The 19294-nt window shown below is 47.5% G+C and overlaps 1 protein-coding gene across 14 annotated transcripts in view; it reads left to right on the forward strand.

The window, feature by feature from the left end:
- The window catches only part of CELF2 (CUGBP Elav-like family member 2), an 836861-nt gene that overhangs the window by 660213 nt on the left and 157354 nt on the right, over window positions 1–19294 (forward strand). For 13 of the 14 annotated variants that reach the window (XM_045465677.1, XM_045465676.1, XM_045465665.1 and 10 more), the window contains one exon: window positions 12771–12967. In XM_045465677.1, the coding sequence (XP_045321633.1) occupies window positions 12790–12967 (178 nt within the window). In that variant the 5' untranslated portion in view covers window positions 12771–12789. Of the gene's footprint in view, window positions 1–12384; window positions 12598–12770; window positions 12968–19294 lie in introns of those variants that run through there. The other variant, XM_045465675.1, reaches the window with a different exon arrangement.

The raw sequence follows: 19294 nt of genomic DNA on the forward strand, positions 1-19294 counted from the left end.
ATGGAAACCCAAATTGCAATTGAAACAAGTACAGTAATAAAGGCATCCATGGAGATTGACAGCATGCAAAGCCTGGTTACATTTGTTGATAGTAGCTTCAGTGGCTACAGCTAGAGAGGGGGAATGTGCACTTTGGGTGTTTAGAATTACCTCTCTGGCTTCACGAGTGTCCTACCTGACACCCCGTATATGGCAAGTGTACCCTAACATTGTGGGTCCTGATGTTAGTAATTAGGTCGCTCATTTCTACTGGAATCATCTCAAGGCGTTGCGAATATTGGATGTGAAATTAGCCATGATCCTGTTTGGATCCAAAAGGAAATTCTTCCTGGATGATTCTGACCCAGCGAGATGTTGGTCAGGACTTAGGATGGATTTCTTTCCAGGCATGGGGGCAACCACTGCCTTGTACTACTTTCTCCCCCTTGATCTCAAGGAACCTGTGCTCTTTTAAGTTCATGACTTCACATCAATTTGGTTGATGCCTCAAAGCAAAGAGTCATGAGACTGGAGTGAGTCCAGAGTGAATTAATCTGAAATTAATTTGATTCTGAAAGACTCCATCTGGCTGTGTTTGGGAGAGGCAGTTAGACAGATACATAAACAAATGATCATCTGTATTCATTGTGCCAGATGTAGTGTCAAAAAATGAAGAAATGGCTTTAAAAAAAAATCAGCTATGGGGAATTTTGATATAATGATATTCAGCCTCTTAGAATAACAGCTATTATAATTTAGCACATAATCCTATTTTCATTCTTATTTGTTTAGAGGGTTAGATCTGATGGTGTGTTTTTAAAGAAATAAGCAAATTAAATGTCAAAACCTATTTTAATTGGTGATTGAAGAGGCTAAATGGAATTTATGACATGCTGAGGGAGAGAAGGGGGTGTTGTAGATTTCTGAATCAAAGTGTGGTATTTGGTATCGATCTCTTCAGATGTGATGTCAGGATTCAAAAACTAGCCAAGCGGCATGCCTTTGGACTTTGCCCCTTGATACATGGTTTTGTAGCATGGCCACTGGTATTTTGTCTCATAGGGAAGCATACCCATTGAGCTGCCATGCATACAATTCCGGAAGTCTTCACTGAGTAGTGATACAGACTTGGCCCTGTTTTTCCATTACTTTTACCAATGTCTTCAAGCAGACCATCAGAGAGGCGAACGTTGTGGATTGCTATCTAGGAATCCCATGCAATCTCCGTAGGGCCTCTTGTTGCCTTTTTTTATGCTGGGACAGGAAGATTCTAGAAAATTCGTGATTAGTGCCTTGAACGGTATCATAGGCACCTGTTATGGGCCTTTTATTTCCAATTTTCAAACCACAAACCTCATCTTTTGTGATGTCGTAAAGAGAAAGAATTAACGTTTACTTCTTAGTCAGTGAACAAACATAATTTACTTTAGAAAAACAAAATCCCCAAAGGGAGCAATTCCTCTCTCCCCTCAGACTCCCACCCACTTCCCTCACTTGTCCCAGCCCCAACGCAACAAGAACCATAATAGCAAGCCGGTAAAAATAGAGCAGATGACTGAGGAAAATTAACCCCCAAAAGCCGAACCGTCTTGGCAGAACTGGTCGCTGCATCCAATGACAGCAAATTAGACGGTCCCCAAATCTTGAATGTTGATGCTCACGGTGTGTTAGAGTGAGAGAGTAATGTCTCAGATACCTGGAGCCCCTGGGGGATGAGTCAGCCTTATTAGCCAAGTTTGCAGGAGAGTTGAAAGCGTATCCCGTAAGGCACAGGCTCTTTATTGTCTCATTTTGAAGGAATCCTTCTTAAGAGTGAATTACATATTTCCCTGCCTCCTTAAACATAGTTATTGAGCATAATTTTGACCCTTTCGACGAGACAAGATCACCATTATACAAATTAATTATTCTGCTGTGCTGCTGTCCTTGGGAACTCCTGGAGAATAGAATTCAGCCCCAGCTCAGAGCAGGCTTTCCACCGCTATGCCCCATCAGAATCGCCTGTCTGTCGGCTGTCACCCCACGGGCCACCTACTGCAAACCCTCTCATTTGCTACTTCAGTCTCCTGTGGGTTTGAAAGGCAGATGATCAAGGCTGTGAAAAACCAACAGAAAGTATAAGAAATCTTTGAGGAATGGATTGAGAAGCTCCCCCAAAGGACTTAAAGGGCGTAAACATCAGGGCAGGAACTTTGTGACGTACATTTTGACCGCTCTGAGGTCCTTTCTGTCTTGATTCTCTTGCTGGCATTGCACGAACGTAGGAGTTTGAAGGCATTATTTTAAAAAAAATACATCTGAATCAAATAAACTGTTACTCTACAGAAATACATGTCTTCCTTCACAAATGGATGCTGTTTGGTGATCTCAACTGTCATTAATATGACGTAATTAGATCCTATATATGCTGTCAGCTTTAGATTTTCCAGATCAGTGGAAGGAAACAGTGGCATCGCTGATGTCTGGTGCATTTATATAAAGCCTCACACTGCTGGCTGCACCCCTCAGTCTGGCATTCATTTTAACTTGCACATCTTGATTACTCGTCATTTATGACCGAGGAAGATAGGCCAAATGCAGGTTGAGGAGAGACCAGCCTGAGATTCAATTTTGCCATTGATAAATGATAAAATGAATAATGGATGGACAGATAATCAATATTTAACGGAAGGGTAGATAGAGTTCTAAGTACAAGGCCAAGGACAAAGGTCAGTGACATCTTTGTCCTTTCATCCAAAGTAGGAGACCCCCCTGAATGGATTTTGCAATGGTTTTATCACCAGAATAGCCAGAATCAGGACAGTGGCTTTGCTGGGGCAGTTAGAGAAAAATAGGCATGAGTCATTAACTCATTGGTAAATGGCGTATCGACCCTTAGATTCAATAGAGGACTGTCAGGTGGAATTGCCTGCTTCTTTATAATCATGGTTCCGCTTTGCATAGCGCGTGACTTCACTTTTCTTCTTCTACATTAAATTGAGGATACACGGGCACTGTGTAGGTGCCATACTCACCTTGCAAATGAAACCCTCCCTGAATGTTTATTCAGAATTGTACCCCTTCCCCCACACTCCCTATCTCCATCCTCTGCTTTGTTTTTCTCCATTGAGATGATCTCTAATCTCTTGGAAGACTTGCTTATTTTGCCATTTGATGCCCCCTTGTAGAAATAAGCTCCATAAAAGGCAGTTTTACCTCCTTGTATTCACCGCTGTCTCTCCAGCACCTTGAATAGTGCCTGGATCGTGGGGCCACTTTATAAATACCCATTGAATTAATGATGGAGCAAGACATCGCTGTCATCGAGGACTCCACAGTCTCACTGTGCACCTGCCTGGGGGCTCAGTTAATTATCGTTTCTGTAGGTTCAGCTGTGAGAGAAGGGGGGAAGGTCTGGGCCGGCAGGCGATCAGCCTGCTGGTCTGTGGAAGACGTTCTTCCTGATCCCAGATTTGGGGCGGGGTGGGAGGCCGTCGGAGCCGGTGAGAAAAACAGGGAAGTCGAACATGAAACCAGACTGGAGGCAAAGCCGACAGGAAAGGATTCTTGTTAGATGTGCTGAGGTCGAGGCGGTGCCGAGAGCTTTCCGTTGGCCGCGGCCGTGGGAGAGCGGACTGGGGGGTTGAGTGGACCCAGGAGGGAAGGGATCCCCCCACACGTGGCTGGGAGTGGCAGGGAGCCTCGCGGGACTTAGTGCAGAGTGCCGGCAAAGAGAGTAAACGCAGGGCCCCCCACCCCACGGCACTGCGAGTGAGTGCAGGTGGTGGACAGGGCTGTGCCATCCAGCCTGAGGGCGTGGTGCAGTGGTGGCCGTCCCAGCCTTGGGTCCCTCGGCGTGGCTCAGTCCCCGGTGTCAAAATGCAAGCTCCGTGGGAGGCAGGGGCACCGGGCCTGCGCTCTGCCAAGTGTTAGTCTCCTTTTCTAGCCTTCTGTCTCTGAATCTCATCGCTGACTCCGTGAAACGGTACGCGCGCCTCCTCTTCCTTCCCCTCTGATTTTGTTTATATCCCCTTTAAAGCTTTGACCACAGGGATGAAGCGTCGTTTGGAATGCCGCGTGGCGGTCCCCACGGCCAGATCAATCACTTGTTGCGGGCGTACCGCAGCCCCTCATGTACGGACGGCTCTCTTCTGGGCATTGGCGCTCTGTATTTTGATCTCACGTCGTGCACTCTCTTTTCATTGGCCCGGAGCGGCTCCGGGGCATAAGCGACCTATTTTTCAACTCTCTCCTTCAAACCTAGCACGGTGCCTGACATAAAGCAAGCCTTCCGTAACTGTGTAATTTGCAGGAGAGAAACAGATTTTTGTGGGAGAGTAAACTTGAGGTGGGTTTGACGTCAGCCTGCCGAGGACAGCCGTCCGCTTTCACCACGGGTGTGTTTTCAAGCGAGTGGCCAGTGTTGTCAGTCCGCCCTGGTAGCTCCCTCTTGCTGCACAGGTAACTCCTGGAAAAATGTTGTCACCAGTGGCGGAAGCAGGAGTTACTGGTCTCAAGAGGCGTGGGGGATAGGACCGAGGGACAGGGCACCAGACAGGGTGCCCCTTATTTACGTCGTTTGCTGCCGGCAGGTGAATATGGGGGACACTCTAGGTGAAAATTAGCGTTCAGTGTGGGGGGTTCCCCCACATTGGTCTTCACTTCATGATGATTCCCATTTCATTTACTCGATGGCACCAAACCAGTGTTTTCCCATCATCTAGAAGGACCACGTCCAGTTGCTTGCCCAAGCAGACAGGTGCATTCTGCACCACCGAGCCAGGGTGCCCCCCGTCTGTTTTCTCATCTACAAAGTGGGAGCAGTAATCCTGACCTCAGCCTTGGGGGGGGGGGGCGGGCAATTAATTAATGTGAACTCCTGGAGGACTTTGAAAATGTGAAGCCCGATATAAATCTTATATGTGACTATTATTCCCCTGTTGCCATTTCTAAAAGTTCATCTAAAAAACCTCTCCCTATGCAAATGTCTTCTGCTCCTGTCTGAAGTCCACTGAACTATTTCTGATAAATCACTGAATGAAGTGAGTTCCTGGGCAGGGGCCATCCAGAGCCGATGCCTCACTGCCTTCCCAGCAAGGGTTATTGTATGTTCAGACTCCAGGTACCCCCTGGATGCCTCCAAATTTACTTCTTTGTGGGGGTTTTCCAGCTATCTGCTTTTTACTAGCAGTCAAGTTGAGAGAAGATAATAAGGTTTCCCTTTTACTCGGTGAGTCCAGATGCCTGTGTCGTGTGGCCTTTCCTGCAGGAATCATTTCCTACGAGTCAGGCTTACATTTCACCCTGGTAAACAAACGGATCACTTTGAGACCTCCGTCCAAATATAATCCAGCCTTAATTCCAGCAATCCAGAGGGAGGATGCCTATCACAGGGGTCATCTGTGAATGAAATTGATGTGCTACATGTTCTTAATAAAGTATGTATTTTTTCACCTTGTCAAAGCACAGGGATAAACATAATACATGTATATGTACTCACAGGGAACTTGAACTTTGTTCTAGAGGAACACAAACTAATTTACTTTACAATTGGACCGTTTAGAGAAAGGCTTTGTCCTCTTCAGCCACTTAGGGTATTGTTTGCTCCAGTTAATATGCTGCGAGTTCACCAACCAACCTCCAGATGTCTCACTTGAGAGATTTGGGGTCCCATCCTGTACTTGGTGTGGCCTGGGCACACAAAGTTTTGGTGGCAAACGGTAACAGTACCTTCCAGGTAAATACAAGAATGTCATTGGTTTCATCCTATTAGTGAGACAACAGATACCCAGAGTTTTGCGAAGTTTACCAAAACCATTCAGCAACTCGGAACCCCGATGCAATTAAGATATAGCTGCAGGGCACCAGAGTGGCTCAGTCAGTTAAGCATCCAACTCCGGCTCAGGTCGTGATCTCACGGTTCATGGGTTCAAACCCCACATTGGGCTCTGTGCAGACAGCTCAGAGCCTGGAACCTGCTTCAGATTCTGTGTCTCCCTCTCTCTCTTTACCCCTCCCTCCCTCTCTTGTGCTCTCTCTCTCAAATATAAATAAACGTTAAAAAAAAAAAAAGTAGCTGTGTCAGTCCAATGGCAAAGGTGCTCCTTTGAAAGGCAACTGTAGAAGATGGAGGTTTTCTTCATGGTAACCCTGAAACGGTGCATTTGCAGAAGGACATGAAATTGGCAGAACTTGAGGACCGCTGATTCCTTTCCCCAAAGTGAGAGGCTGGGAAGGTTTAGAATAGAGGATTGTGCCTTCTGAACGTGGCCGCGTCCACATCTCCACTGGGTCGAACACAATGCAGTGTAGGAAACTGTTGCTGCTGGACTCTGGCTGCCACATTGCCAGTCAATGGAGGAGAGAATTCCGTTTTAAAATTACTAAGCAACAACGGCATGGACAATGTAGAAGATCGTTAGTAGTACTGACTTCCATGCCCATCCTGTAGCCCATGCCCACCGGAAGGCACCAGGCTCGTGGCCAGCTTCCTTCTGCCTTTGCCTTATGCAGCTCAGTCTTGGACAATTTCCTGTGATCACCAAAAAGCCTTTTCTTCATGTGCTATTACTTAAGTACAAGTGATAAACACACACACACACACACACACACACACACACACACACACACCACGATTCCTGAGCCCTTTGAAAGAGCAGCCTGTCAGCTGACTGAAATGATGGGACCACAGTTGGGATATTAGGAAAAATTGGAGCAAATTAAGAGAGATGATGCTCTGGTAGCAGCCCCGTCTGAGCCTGCAGGCTGCTGTGCACAGTGTCGGTGACACCTTGTCAGCTCCCCAGCCTGTGCCTTAGTCACCTGTGAGCCCCAGGGGACTGCATCAGACACAGATGGGGAATCACCCCCAGGCTTTAGGCAGCTGGTCGTATTACCTAAATTGTCTTCTCCATACATCATCATCCGGGCCCAACCCACAGTCGCAGACTTACAGAAACGAAGAGCCAGATGAGAACTATTTCTCTTTGTTTTTCAACTGAGGAAACTGAGGCACGGGCTGGGTACATGGTTTATTGGGATCCCACAGTTACATTAACGCTGAGCCAGGACGAGAACCCAGGACCATCCGGCCCACCAGCCCACAGACTTGCTATCAGGTGCCCCCGGCATTGGTGTCATTTTCCTGGCTCCTTATTCTGGTTTTCCCAAAACCTCCTGAGGAGATAATATTTTAGTAATCTCAACTCTACTTGGTTTTTTTAAGTGTATTTGCAGTTAGAGGTATTTAATTACAGATAAAGTTAAAAATTGTTTGTCAGCTGCGATAATTTCAGGTGTAGCCACTTGTAACTATTGGCTACCATATTGGATTGTGCAGTTACAGAGCATTTCCACCACTGTCCAGAGTTGGGCAGTGTGGACACAAGACATTTAAAAAAAAAAAAAAAAGACCAAAAAAACCAAAATAAGATGGATAAAAAGGATAGGAATAGTAAGATTGCTGATAAACCCTCAGGGAAATTAGCTGTCTTTACACAAAATTTGTCCAAGACAAGGCATCCCTTTTGTGTTGTTTTGGGGTTGATCTATATCCTGAAGGGGGCATTTTATGTCTTCTCTTTTTTCAGCACTGATACAATTGCTTAGAGCTCCTTATCGCTTCTTATACCCATTTTGTAAGTTTGTTATTCTTCCTTTCCTATAGATTAAAGGAGATAGAGTGCAGAAAGTTGCTTTCCAAGCAACAAGATGAAAGAATAGGTCTATCAATTCTTTTGTCACCACTCTCTAAGAGGAAACTTGCAATTCACTGGACCATATAAAAGCTTATTGTCTTGGAGTTAATGACAATAATATGTCGAATGAATTATTATAATTTTTGTAATGTTTTACTGCTTAGAGGAACCTCAGAAGATTTTGCATATCCTCTGTTGATCTAGTTTTCTTTACGCAAAAATAGAGTAGGGAAGTAGGTCAGTGCCTGTGCTAAAAGCAAAAAGCAAGTACTCTCATTTTTTCCCCCCAAACATCATTATATTTTCATCTTGGCTCTGAGACTGATACCACCAATGCCCGCTGGCTTGGTGCTCTCTAACTTGTGGTCCGATTCCATATGGCATCTGTCCTAGAGGAGCCTTACATTTGGCTCCTCGCCAAGAGCAAAAGCAGAATTGGCATTCAGCGTCTTGTAGTTTGTAGGTGAGGTGCCAACAGAGATGCGTGTGGTTCTGTCGAGGGCCTGGAAGTGGCCACGGAGTCCACAGGAAGCCTCACCCTAGGGCAACCCTGTTTATGGAATACTAAGCAACCACAGGTGGTCTTTACGTCTGTGTCCAGGCTCTGCACAGACCTCTTCTCTGGGGTGGGGCATCGGAAAAGCCACTCTATCTTCATGACTTGGAGTTGCGTCATTTGCAAAATGGGGATGAAAATGTCAGCTTTGCGGGGCTGTTGCAGTATTTTATGTCACGTACCTGGCAAAGTTTTCTGGCCGAGAGTAAGCTCTCGATAAACATTTGAATTTGCAGTTAATTCCTGCATTGTCCTGGGTGCTGAGGATGTCTAGGGAATACACAGAAGTGAGCTAGTCTGATTTCCTAAGCCCGAAGTCAGATTCTAGTAAATAGAAGATCTTCCTGAGGTTTGTGTTATCTGCTCCCGTAATTACCCCTATGTGAAGAGTGCCCAGGCTCTCCGTGGCCTCTGGCAAGTACCCCCGAAGGTTTAACTGTTGGACACATAATTTCTGGCTTCCTCAGAGGTGTCAACATGTTCAGCCTCATGAGGACAAAAGAAGTCAGTGAGTCTCTGACTTCTAAGAATGAGCATCAGCCAAAAGAAAGCTGGGAGTCCAAAGGAGGAAGAGCTAAAGGGGGGCCTGGGAGGGCTCAGTCGGTTGAGCATCTGACTTCAGCTCAGGTCATGATCTCACCGTCTGTGAGTTCGAGCCCCACATCAGGCTCTGTGCTGACAGCTCAGAGCCTGGAGCCTGCTTCGGATTCTGTGTCTTCCTCTCACTCTGTCCCTCTCCTACTCATGCTCTCTCCCTCTCTCTCTCTCTCAAAATAAATAAACATTTTTTTTAAAGTCCAGATAAAGAAAAGGAGGAGGAGCTTGCGTGCGTTCGAGCCAAGTTAACCAATCTATGGTAGTACCATTAGGATCCAGGTGTGGAATCCAGCAACATGGGGTCTGTGGGGCTAGGACCACCTGTCCTGCACACAAGCTTTTGATTGAGAAGCTCTGTTCTTACAGCGGTTCGTAGGATAACTAGTCATTATTAGATTGACTTCCATGCTTTTCATGCTCTTAGCATTTGATGGTGATCTTTGGAACAGTTGTTTGCAAAATGGCAAGTAGTTGAGAAATGATGTGTAGATGTGTCTGAGACGCGTTCATGGAAGTGACCCTGTGGTGATAGAGAGGAAGGGGGTGTGGAGATGGAGACATTAAGTTATTATTGAGAAAATGCGGCTTTTAACATAGTCTTAATGGACTGTCAAGTTCTGCCCTTGGCCCCCTCCTTTTCACAGATGGTTGAAAGGTGTGTGTGTGTGTGCGCGCGCGCGTGTGTGTGTGTGTGTGTGTGTGTTGCCTTTTATTCGGCAGTATGATTCCAGGGACCTAATGGGATTTGCTCCTGGCCTTGTCTTCTCTGAGATTTACCCTGAGCCATTCACTCTCAGCCCATGGGAGACCTGACACAGTGTTTGGCCACATGATAGATTAGAAATATTTTGTGCTTTGGAGTCCACTGGGCCTAGGTTTGAATTCTCCTCTCACAGTATGTGAGCCAGTGATCTTAGGAAAGGAACTTCTTCAATATTTGCATCTAGAAAATACTACTTTCTGATGGGATTGTTAGAGAGATCACTAATAATGAAAGCAAAGACCCTGACACCATACCTGGCATGTAAATCCTCACTAAAAGATACGTTCTTATTATTTAGGGTAGGAATTGTGTTTGAGTCTCTGCTAAAAAAAAAATGGAATGGAAAAGAAGGCTCGTAATGGTCACTCACTCTAGTGTATCACAAGCGCAAAGAAGAAGAGACTTAAAGGCAGAAAAAGCTAACACTTCTGAGACACTTACTGTGGCCCGTGTTCTGTAATGAACACCTGGCTCTGTGAGGTGCTCCCATTTTACAGATGGCTCTGGTGCTCCCATTTTACAGATGAAGAGTTGAAGGCCCAGAGTGGCCCAGTTAGGAAGTACTGGTGCGAGGATTCAGAGCCCGTGCCCTGAGCCCTGACAGCCCGCCGCCTCAGGATGATCAGAGCTCTGAAGGCATCCCTGCAGCACCGCTGATAGGAGAAAGGTTATAAATACGCACTTACCGATATAAAGAGCAAAGGCGTAAGGTACAGGCCCTCTTGTCCGCTCCCCTCCCTTTATGTGCCTCCGTGAGTATTTTTGGAGGAAATGAAAATGGCCCCTCATTGGGGGGGCACTTACGGAATGCTTGCTCTAGCCTAACTCCAGACATTTGGACTAATATCCCCGCACCGAACTCCTCCATTGCATTCACCGTGCTCTTTACAGACAGGATGCAGCAGCCCCATTTTGGGAACTTCCGTTCCCTGTTAGCTGAGACCTGTGGCAATGCCTTCCTCTTTTCATCCTAGCTGATTGTCAGCAGCGGTAACCACAGCCCTTCCTGTCCCAGCACTACATCTTACCACACTCTCGTCTCTCAACGAGCTGTGAGCACCATATTCTGTTCTGCACCATATTCTGGGGCCTCGCCACCTCCAGTGAGCCAATCCACCTCCCTCCCCCTGGGGTTACGGTGCCCACTGAATTCTCAAAGGGTGATTTGTAAAGTACAGGTGCCCAGGAACAAGATAAACGATCAAGCTCTAATATAAACGACCATTACATTGCACGTAAATTGTTGAAAGAAGATTTTGCGCTCAATATTTTATTCAGCAGAACATTTTTTTGTAACAATAAGGTTGATTAGAGAAAGCTCTGAAAAGTGCTTCAAGTTAGTCTGGTTGTTTGTCTCAAGGATTAAAAAAAATAATAAGTGGTAAAGTAGAGGGAATAAGAAGAAGTAGAAATTGAAGGCAGGACCCTAGTTGAAGAGTCTTTGCCATCATTTTCCTCTCGGGATTAAATTAAATTCAGGATTCGCGCTTTCCACAGCCTTTTTGTTTGTTTTTTAGCCATCAGGGGTGGGGGGGTCTTTTTTATCCAGGGCTCCGGACTAGCCTAGGTCCACAGCAGATTTAAGGTACACTGGTGGTCTTGGATTGTTTGCTTTAACCTAATAAGAAACCCTGCTTGAGATCCTCGACTGCCTTCTAAATTATTACCCCCAAGCCACCCTGAAATGACACCTGCCATTTGCACTGAGGTTTTCGCCCCTGTGGCCCCCGTTTGACCTTTATGCCTCCTGGGCTGGGGGCTGGCGGACCCTCACGGACATGGCTCTGCAGGTACTTTGTCCGGTGGCTGTGCACTTGTTTGGGCGCGTTTTATTTTCACAGGATGAGATGCTAAACCAAGGGCACAGTACTGCAAATGAAGGCTGCTTAGAGCATTCAGCCTTGTCACTTGGCAGAGTAGGTGGGTTTAGCCTGCAAGGAGGAGGGTGGTAGATGAAGGAGGTAGGGGATTTTGCTTTATTATTTACTGCAGCTCAAATAGGGATCCAGATACAAAATGAATGCCTTCATCATCGTATTACATGATGTTGACTAGAATTGCAGAATTCTAAACAAGCATTCTTTCTTCCAAATGAGGGTTTTGGAAAACAGCATTAAAGAAGATTGATATGTAAAAGCTTATGGTCTTGCTCTTTGTATCAGCCCCAAATATTTACTGAAGCTAGGAGAAGAAAAGGCAGACTTTCCTCTTTTCTCTCCCAAACGTGTGATTGTTTAGAACTCAAGTGCAACATCTGGAAGTCAGATATACAGAGAGCAATTTATGGAGTGTGAAAGATTTGAAATATTCAGTGTCCTTTAGTGGGAACTCAACTTTCTGGGGCTGCATTCCCCCCCCACCCCCCCCCCAGCACAAAGCAGGCATTTCTGAGATCGCCTTTGCCTCTCTGAATTAAACCCTTTGTGCCTGGATCCCATAAACAATGTGCTTTTTAAATGGGAGCCCCCTCCCCGCCCCGGCCCTTTTCTCCAGTGTGGGCAGCCAATCAGCTGCGCCCAGCCGCATTGCTGGAGCACTTTCCATTCTGAGCAGCAACAACGTACTAATTTGATGCACACATGGATGCCTCGCGCACTCTGCAAATTCATCACCAGCATCTTGCATTAGTCATCTGATGGGCTGCCAAGTGTTTCATTTTCTTTTCATGTGACTTTATTATTACCACCTCTCTCCTCTCTTCCAAAAACCTCCAAAAGGCGGGGCCGGAGGGAGGGCGGGGGGGGGGGGTGGGGGGGGGACGGAGGGGGAGAATCCAGCAGAAATCCAGCCCTGCCCTTCTTTGCACACGAGAGCCAGTGTGGGGCTGATAACGCTGCGGATGCGTTGGTGGCAGCCTTGCAGAGCGAGACCTGCACTTAACTTGCAGCTGCCTCCCGAGCCGGGCTTCAAGATGTCCACGCCCCGGGTGACAGCCGGCGGGGCGCTGCCCTGTGCTCGGGCGGCGATGCTGAACAGCAGCCTGCAGTGAGAGCCCGCAGCCGCTGCCGCCGCGGAGCAACCTAATGGTGCCTGTGCTTTGTTTTAGTTCATCAAATTTCTCCGACTCATTAGGCACTTTGCCCCGTGCTCCTCTTCCTCCTCCTTCCGCCTCCCCGCCCCCACCCCCACCCCCAATTTTTTTTCTTCCTGTCCCTCACCGTGCAGCCCTAACTCTGGCTCCCGGTTCCCTTTTTGACAGTAACGGCACAGCCAACAAGATGAACGGCGCTTTGGATCACTCAGACCAACCAGACCCAGATGCCATTAAGATGTTTGTCGGACAAATCCCCCGGTCCTGGTCGGAAAAGGAGCTGAAAGAACTTTTTGAGCCTTACGGAGCCGTCTACCAGATCAACGTCCTCCGGGACCGGAGTCAGAACCCTCCCCAGAGTAAAGGTACAGACCGTGGGGAACGCACGCGGTGGGGAGGGGGCAGGGCGCGCGGTGGGGGGCAGGGTGCACGGTCAGGGGCACCGGGGGCGCGGGGCTGGCGGGGCTGCCCTGCGCCCGCGGGAGGGAGGATCGCAAGGGGGAGCAAGCCGCCGCCGCCGCCCGGGTGCTCCGGCCAGGCGGGCTCCTCCCCGCCCGCCCGCCGGACAGGTGGACGAGCCTGCCCGGGACGCGGGAGGGAGGAGCGGCGGGAGGGAGGAGCGGCGGGAGCCCGCGGCCGGCCGCGCCTCTGTGCAGGCGCGTGATTGCTCTCCCGAGGTCACTTTCTAGGCAGCGCAGGCTCCTCTGGGGTGGAGTAGCTGCCTCTCTAAGGAACCGTGTTTCTCAGCCTTGCGAACTCTTTCTACCCCTGCCTTCCTGTTATTGCCCGTGCAATTACGATGGCATTTTACTTTTCCGTAGCCTGTGGGGACCCTGAAATGCCTTCGGAACAGTTGCTGTAATACCACTGGGGTCAGGAATAAAGGGTACACTTTTAAGAGGGACATCAATTCTTGGGGTTTAAACGGGGATCATTGAGTGAAATGTGCCTTTTCGGGCGGGAAGAAGCACCCTAGCGGCCTGAAATAGTTAGCACACCTTAAAAACGGTTGTGGTTTACGCCCTTACCAGTGGTAGGATTCAAGTGTACAACCTGGTGCTTTTTACTGCCTCCATTTTAAGACGAGGGTGATGGGGGGCGGGGGGTGTCGGTTGTTAAAATAGAGACGAGAAACCTCTTTACCGGGTGGTTGAAGCTTCTGTGTTTTGGAGTCCTCCCCTGTAAGCTCCATGCAAACTAAATTTAAAATACCTTCTCCGCTGCTCCCTTTTGGTCTTTGTCAATGTTTTAACCTGGCTTTAGTATTTTTGTTCTTTTTCTGTTCTTGATTTCTTGGGCTGTCAAACTAGGGACCCTCTGTCTTTCAGTAGATTTTGCTCTTTCTTTTTCTCTGCACCTTGGAATTTCTGTCTGCCCTATTATTTTGTTTCTGTGTCGCCTCTCATGAGAGGTCCTGCAAACTCATTGTGTGGCTCGTATGTATACTTTAGTTGAACCCGTGAATGTTAGCACACGCTTTTCTGAGTCTCTTTCTTACTGTGAAGGTGAAGGGACAGGACTAAATAATCATTAAGACTGATGCTCTGTGACTTTGAGAAATGCTGGGCCATCTCTTGTTCTCTGTAGTTGCTGAGGTCTGATAGCACGTTCAGAAACCTTTGAAAGAATGTTAAGGCCAATACTCGTTTTATAAAGCCGAGCAGACGTGCCTTCAGATTAAGTTCCTAAGACTCCTGTTCTCTGTCTCAAACCATGTAACACCAAGGGTGTTTTCAAAATAACTTAGGGGGAATTTTCTCACCACAAATTTGGTTGTCCCATTATTAGAAAAAATATCAAATATCTGAAATTCGATAGGAGTTAAGACATCACAGACGGGCAATGTTGAGATGTTTGTGGGTCATATTTGCAAATTATTTACCCACATGTGTCCCAAATGTAGAAGACTAGAATTTGTTTTCATAATTAATTTCTATAGTATCCTACTGAGGAAAGAAACTTCAGTGCACCAGACCGGAGCAGAGGGTCACCAGAAGGGCCATCCCACCATCTAGAACGGCACCCGCAGAAAACTAGGCCGGGGCAGTAAACTAGTGTTTTAGAACAGTAACCATGAGTTCATCCCTGTCCAGGAAAATGTGCCTCCAGATTTCAGTTTCTCAGCATTTTTCAGAATGACCTTTGACATAGTGATCAAACCTCATTTACTATTGTCTGATTACTTGCATTTTAGCTTTCACACGTGTCTTGCCTTAGCCAAAAAGACCTTCTTTCCATCAAGAAAGTGTGCATGGTCTAGTTTTTCTACCGTTTTCTCTTTTCCTCAGTGTTCCTCTGAGCACTGTCTTGAAGAGGCTACATTTGAGACTACACATTTTGTTAACTTCATTCACTATGTCTTGCAACTAACTTCCTTTAAATAGTTTGCATAAGCCCAGAGTCTTGGAGGGAGGAGGAGACGCGATGAAGGAGCAAACTTTTTTAAGCACATACGCTATGCACCAGGCCCTGTTTTAGGAGTTCTTTCATTTCCTTGCTGCCAAAATCCTGAAAGTAGGCGCTGTTGGTCACGTTTTACAGATGAGAACATCGAGGCTCTGTAAAAAAAAAAAAAAGTTAAGAAGCAAAACTCATTTGACCCAGCTAGTAAGTAGCAGAGTAGGAATTTGGGCACAGTCCGTCTTCATGTACTTGACCTCCGTGTGTTCACTTCATTCAGATGAGGCCTCAAACCAACCTTGTTCTGCTCCATTTCAGGGTGTGGGCCGGGGGGCCTTCTCCTTTACCTAAATGCTCCCCAAATGAAAGGAGGGAATTCTGACCTTTACGAGCAAGGTTGATTTGGTTCCTGCCTTTGTGTTTATTTAGTTTCGATGCTCATGGGTTTAGATTGTACATCATTCCCATTCTATCATGGGATAGAAGTTACAGATGAAGGGGCGCCTGGGTGGCTCAGTCAGTTAAGCGTCCGACTTCGGCTCAGGTCATGATCTCACGGTTCGTGGGTTCGAGTCCTGTGTCAGGCTCTGTGCTGCCAGCTCGGAGCCTGGAGCCTGCTTCTGACTCTTTGTCTCCCTCTCTCTCTGCCCCTCCCCTGCTCATGCTCTGTCTCTCTCTGTCTCTCAAAAATAAATAAATGTAAAAAAAAAAAAAAAAATTTTTTTTTTTTATAGTTACAGATGAAATCATTCAAATCTTACCTTTGGAAATATAGGTCATTTCCCATTACTGTGAACTCCAAGGCTCACATCAAATATTGCTTGAAGTATGTGGACTGTCAGCCGAAGCTTGAAAGGATTTTTGTTATAGAGATACCTCTGTTTTAACAGTATTTGTAGTGATGGGATTTGAGCTGTATAATGACATTCCCCTCCGAGGATTACAGCCCTTAGCCGCTTCCATATGGAGAGCAACCACCACCACTTTTCCACCGATGCCTGTGTGCGCCCTATGGTATTTTCCTGTGCACACGTACAGTAGGACCTCACATTTACATTGGTCCTGTCAGCAGAGTATAGTCGTCGTGTGTTCCCGGGCTGCTGTCACATCCTCAGAAATCAGAATTTTGGAGCTCTGTCTGAACACAGTCTAAATAGTCTAAGTAGGGCTTTTGGAGTGGCCATGATTCATTGCCTCAATGACATTGATAGTTCCAAGGACAGAGACAAAATCCGGTTATTCCGTAATCCAGGTGAATTAGGTTTTTCTCTCGCTTTGCACCTGATGTTCTATTTAAGTCTCAAGGCATAAAAACTTTGTTTTTGTTTTTTGGGTTTTTTGTTTTGTTTTGTTTTGTTTTGTTTTGTTTTAATCACCCTTTAAAAATCAGAGCCTAAGCTGTTCGTGCCTTCTCCCTATTAGCATATGTGTTGACTAGGCAAAGTCCGCAAGCTGCGGAAGCTGGCTGTCCTACCTACTAGGACTCATGGAGAAGATGTTTTATTCAGTAGTTACCGGTCAGGTCTGTGGGTGCTGAGAAATACCCCCCAGTAGTTAAGAGCATCGGTTTTGAAGTCAGACAAGCCAAAATTCAATTTCTGGCTCGACCACTTCTTGGGTGTCGGCCTTGTGCATGTTTCTTAATCTCATCTGAGGGTGGAGACTGTCCAGTAGGGTCACCCAGATGAAGTTACATGCTTTGTTTGCCCAGAGCTGGGAGATAGTAGGAGCTTGTGTGCTGATGGTTACTGTTATAATTGCTATTATCATCACTGTCCCCAAGAACTTGAAATCTAATAGGGACAGCGAGGCCAGTGCACAGGTAACGGAACTATTGAAGACCATGGGATAAGGGCAGGAAGGGGAGGAGCCTATCTAAACTCTGGAAGTTCAGTGTTGGCGGGGGGGGGGGGGGGGGGGGGCGGGTGATGAATAATTGGCAGCTGTGGAGATAGGGAGACATGGCAACTGCACCAAATCCTGAAAAAGAAAAATTGGATTTCAATAAGTAAAGACAGTGTTGAACATTGCAAGTGGATGGACTGGCCTGATCGTAGGTGTGGGGTGAGAAATCTAGGGCAGGTCCTGGGAACTGTGAATCCTGCCAGAGATGGAAAGAAACGTGAAGTCCATGAAATGAAATGGAAGGGGGGGAGGTCACGACATCTGGAAATAGAAGCTAGGGCCAGTTCTTAGAAGGCCTTAATTCTCAGGCTTAAATATTAGAATTTTATTGCCTAGATAGTTGAGGGTCAGTGAAGGCTTTGTCAGCACAGGGAACAGAGACCGGGAGGCTGGTGCAGTGTGTCGGCTGAAGCACGTGGGGCCTGAACAGAGACGCTGCCGGCCCTGGCCATGGGCAAGGGGGTCCCGAGTGACACAGACCTGAGAGTGTTGGAAAGAAGGGGACTTGATAACTAAATCGAGGCAGGGATGAACAGGAGGACTTTGGGCTCACTGGGAGGAGTGGAAAAGCAGTCGACAGTGAAGAGAAGGGGAAGGGGAGGAATATGGAGTCCAAGTTGGACCGTGTGTTGAGTCTGAGGTATCACAGAAGAGTCAAGAAGGATGTGTGTGGGCCAAGGAAAGCCACTGGCTCGGGTGCTTGGGAGGACGTGACAGCATTTGAGAAGGGTAGCAGTCACGGACTGTGTAGATTTACGTGTGAGGCCGCCCTTTCTAGGAGTCTGGCCATTTTTGTGTTAAGCAAACGATAAGGAGCTGAAGCCAGCGGTCATACTGAAAGCATAAGGAAGACAGGAATCGGGGTCTTTGAGGAGACAGAGTGGCCGAAGAACAATGAAACAGGGGACAAGGGGCCCTCATCTGAGACAGCAGGGCAGTTAGAAGGAAGTAACAGCAGATCAGATTTCGGTCTGATGGAGGGAAGTAGCACAGATGGCCTCCGTCTTCTCTGGAGACGGCCCGTTCCTGAGGAGGCCGGCGGAGCAGAAGACATAAGGAGAACGGAAAAGGTCTAAAACGACTGCTTTGGAAGAGCTGGTGGGAAAGAAGGGCAAGATCGCTGGAGAGCAGGGCGGCTCCTCCTGACACTGGGATCGTGCGGCTGTTGAGAGTAGGGTGCTGAGGGTTGTGCTTCTGGGAGCGAGCAGGGAGGTGGCATCACCTGTTTCTGGGAGAGGGTCAGGAAGGGTGTTGGGTGTGTCTCAGAATGTTCTCTGAGACCTAAGATAGGGAAGCCGGGCAAGGCAGAGGGGTGGCCTCTGGCCTCAGGTTGGTGGTTGAAAAGGACGTACATGGAGGACGTGGCAGGTGCGGGCGTGGGGTTCATGGAACCCAGACTCCCCCAGAGCCTCCCCATGTTGGTAAATTGGGTTCCTTGGATCGTTGCTCTCTTGATATTTCTGTTCTTGTCAAGATTATAACCCAGGACCATAGCACCCTAAAAAAGTCTACTGTAGAATGAAGGCGAGTTACATTTTTCTAACCTCAGGTGTTAAATATTCCTATTTAATCTTGTTAAGTTACATGCTTGTTGTTCTGATTTTACAGGAAGGAAAACTGAGGGGTCTGTGCTAAGTAACTAGAAAGAAATCATTGAACGTTTGAAAGTAGAGGATCAGACCAAGCCCTGGGTCCGAACCTAATGCCTCAGTGATCACATTTCTCTCCCTCTCCCTCCCTGTCTCTCTCCCTCCCTCCCCCTCCCCACCCCTGCGATTTCTCAGCCAAAAGAGAGCTAGAAACGGGAAGTGGCTTGCGTAGACTCTCTCTGTGTGCCACAGGCCTGAAGAACAAAACTTCCTTTTTTCTTGAAATGTGCTCCGAGGTCAGGTCGTGGTAGAGCTTCTCTGCAGCTGTAGCTCCTCCAGTTCTAGAGCCCAGAACATTCTGGGTGGAACAAAAAGTAAATTCAAGGCTCCTCTGGGAAGAGTTATTAACGTTTCAAAAGAGCAGTTCTTGGAGTGCTGTGGTGCCGGTGCCTTTTCATCTTCTTGATGGTCCGGCCGCAGTCGGGGTGGCCCGCGCCATGGCTGATGTGACCCTCGTCCCCTCCTGCTCTTTGACTCGGAGTCGCTCCTTCCCTTCTGAAAGCCCCTACTTCAGTCTGCAGGAATTCATTAATAAACTCTAAGTTGGTCCTAATCCCTAGGAGAAGGGTGCAAGGCACCAGTACCTAATGTTCCTCATTTCAGACTTTGACGAGAGGAAGCCCTGCATCCAGAACATTCTCCCGTGGTAGGGTGGGAGGAGAGCAGGCCCCGGGGCTTACAAGAGACTTAGCACTATTTCATCATCACCAGCTCGTTCAGGGAGTGCGTCTCGGTGTC

Source organism: Leopardus geoffroyi, chromosome B4 (genome assembly GCF_018350155.1).
Source record: "Leopardus geoffroyi isolate Oge1 chromosome B4, O.geoffroyi_Oge1_pat1.0, whole genome shotgun sequence".
NCBI lineage: Eukaryota > Metazoa > Chordata > Mammalia > Carnivora > Felidae > Leopardus > Leopardus geoffroyi.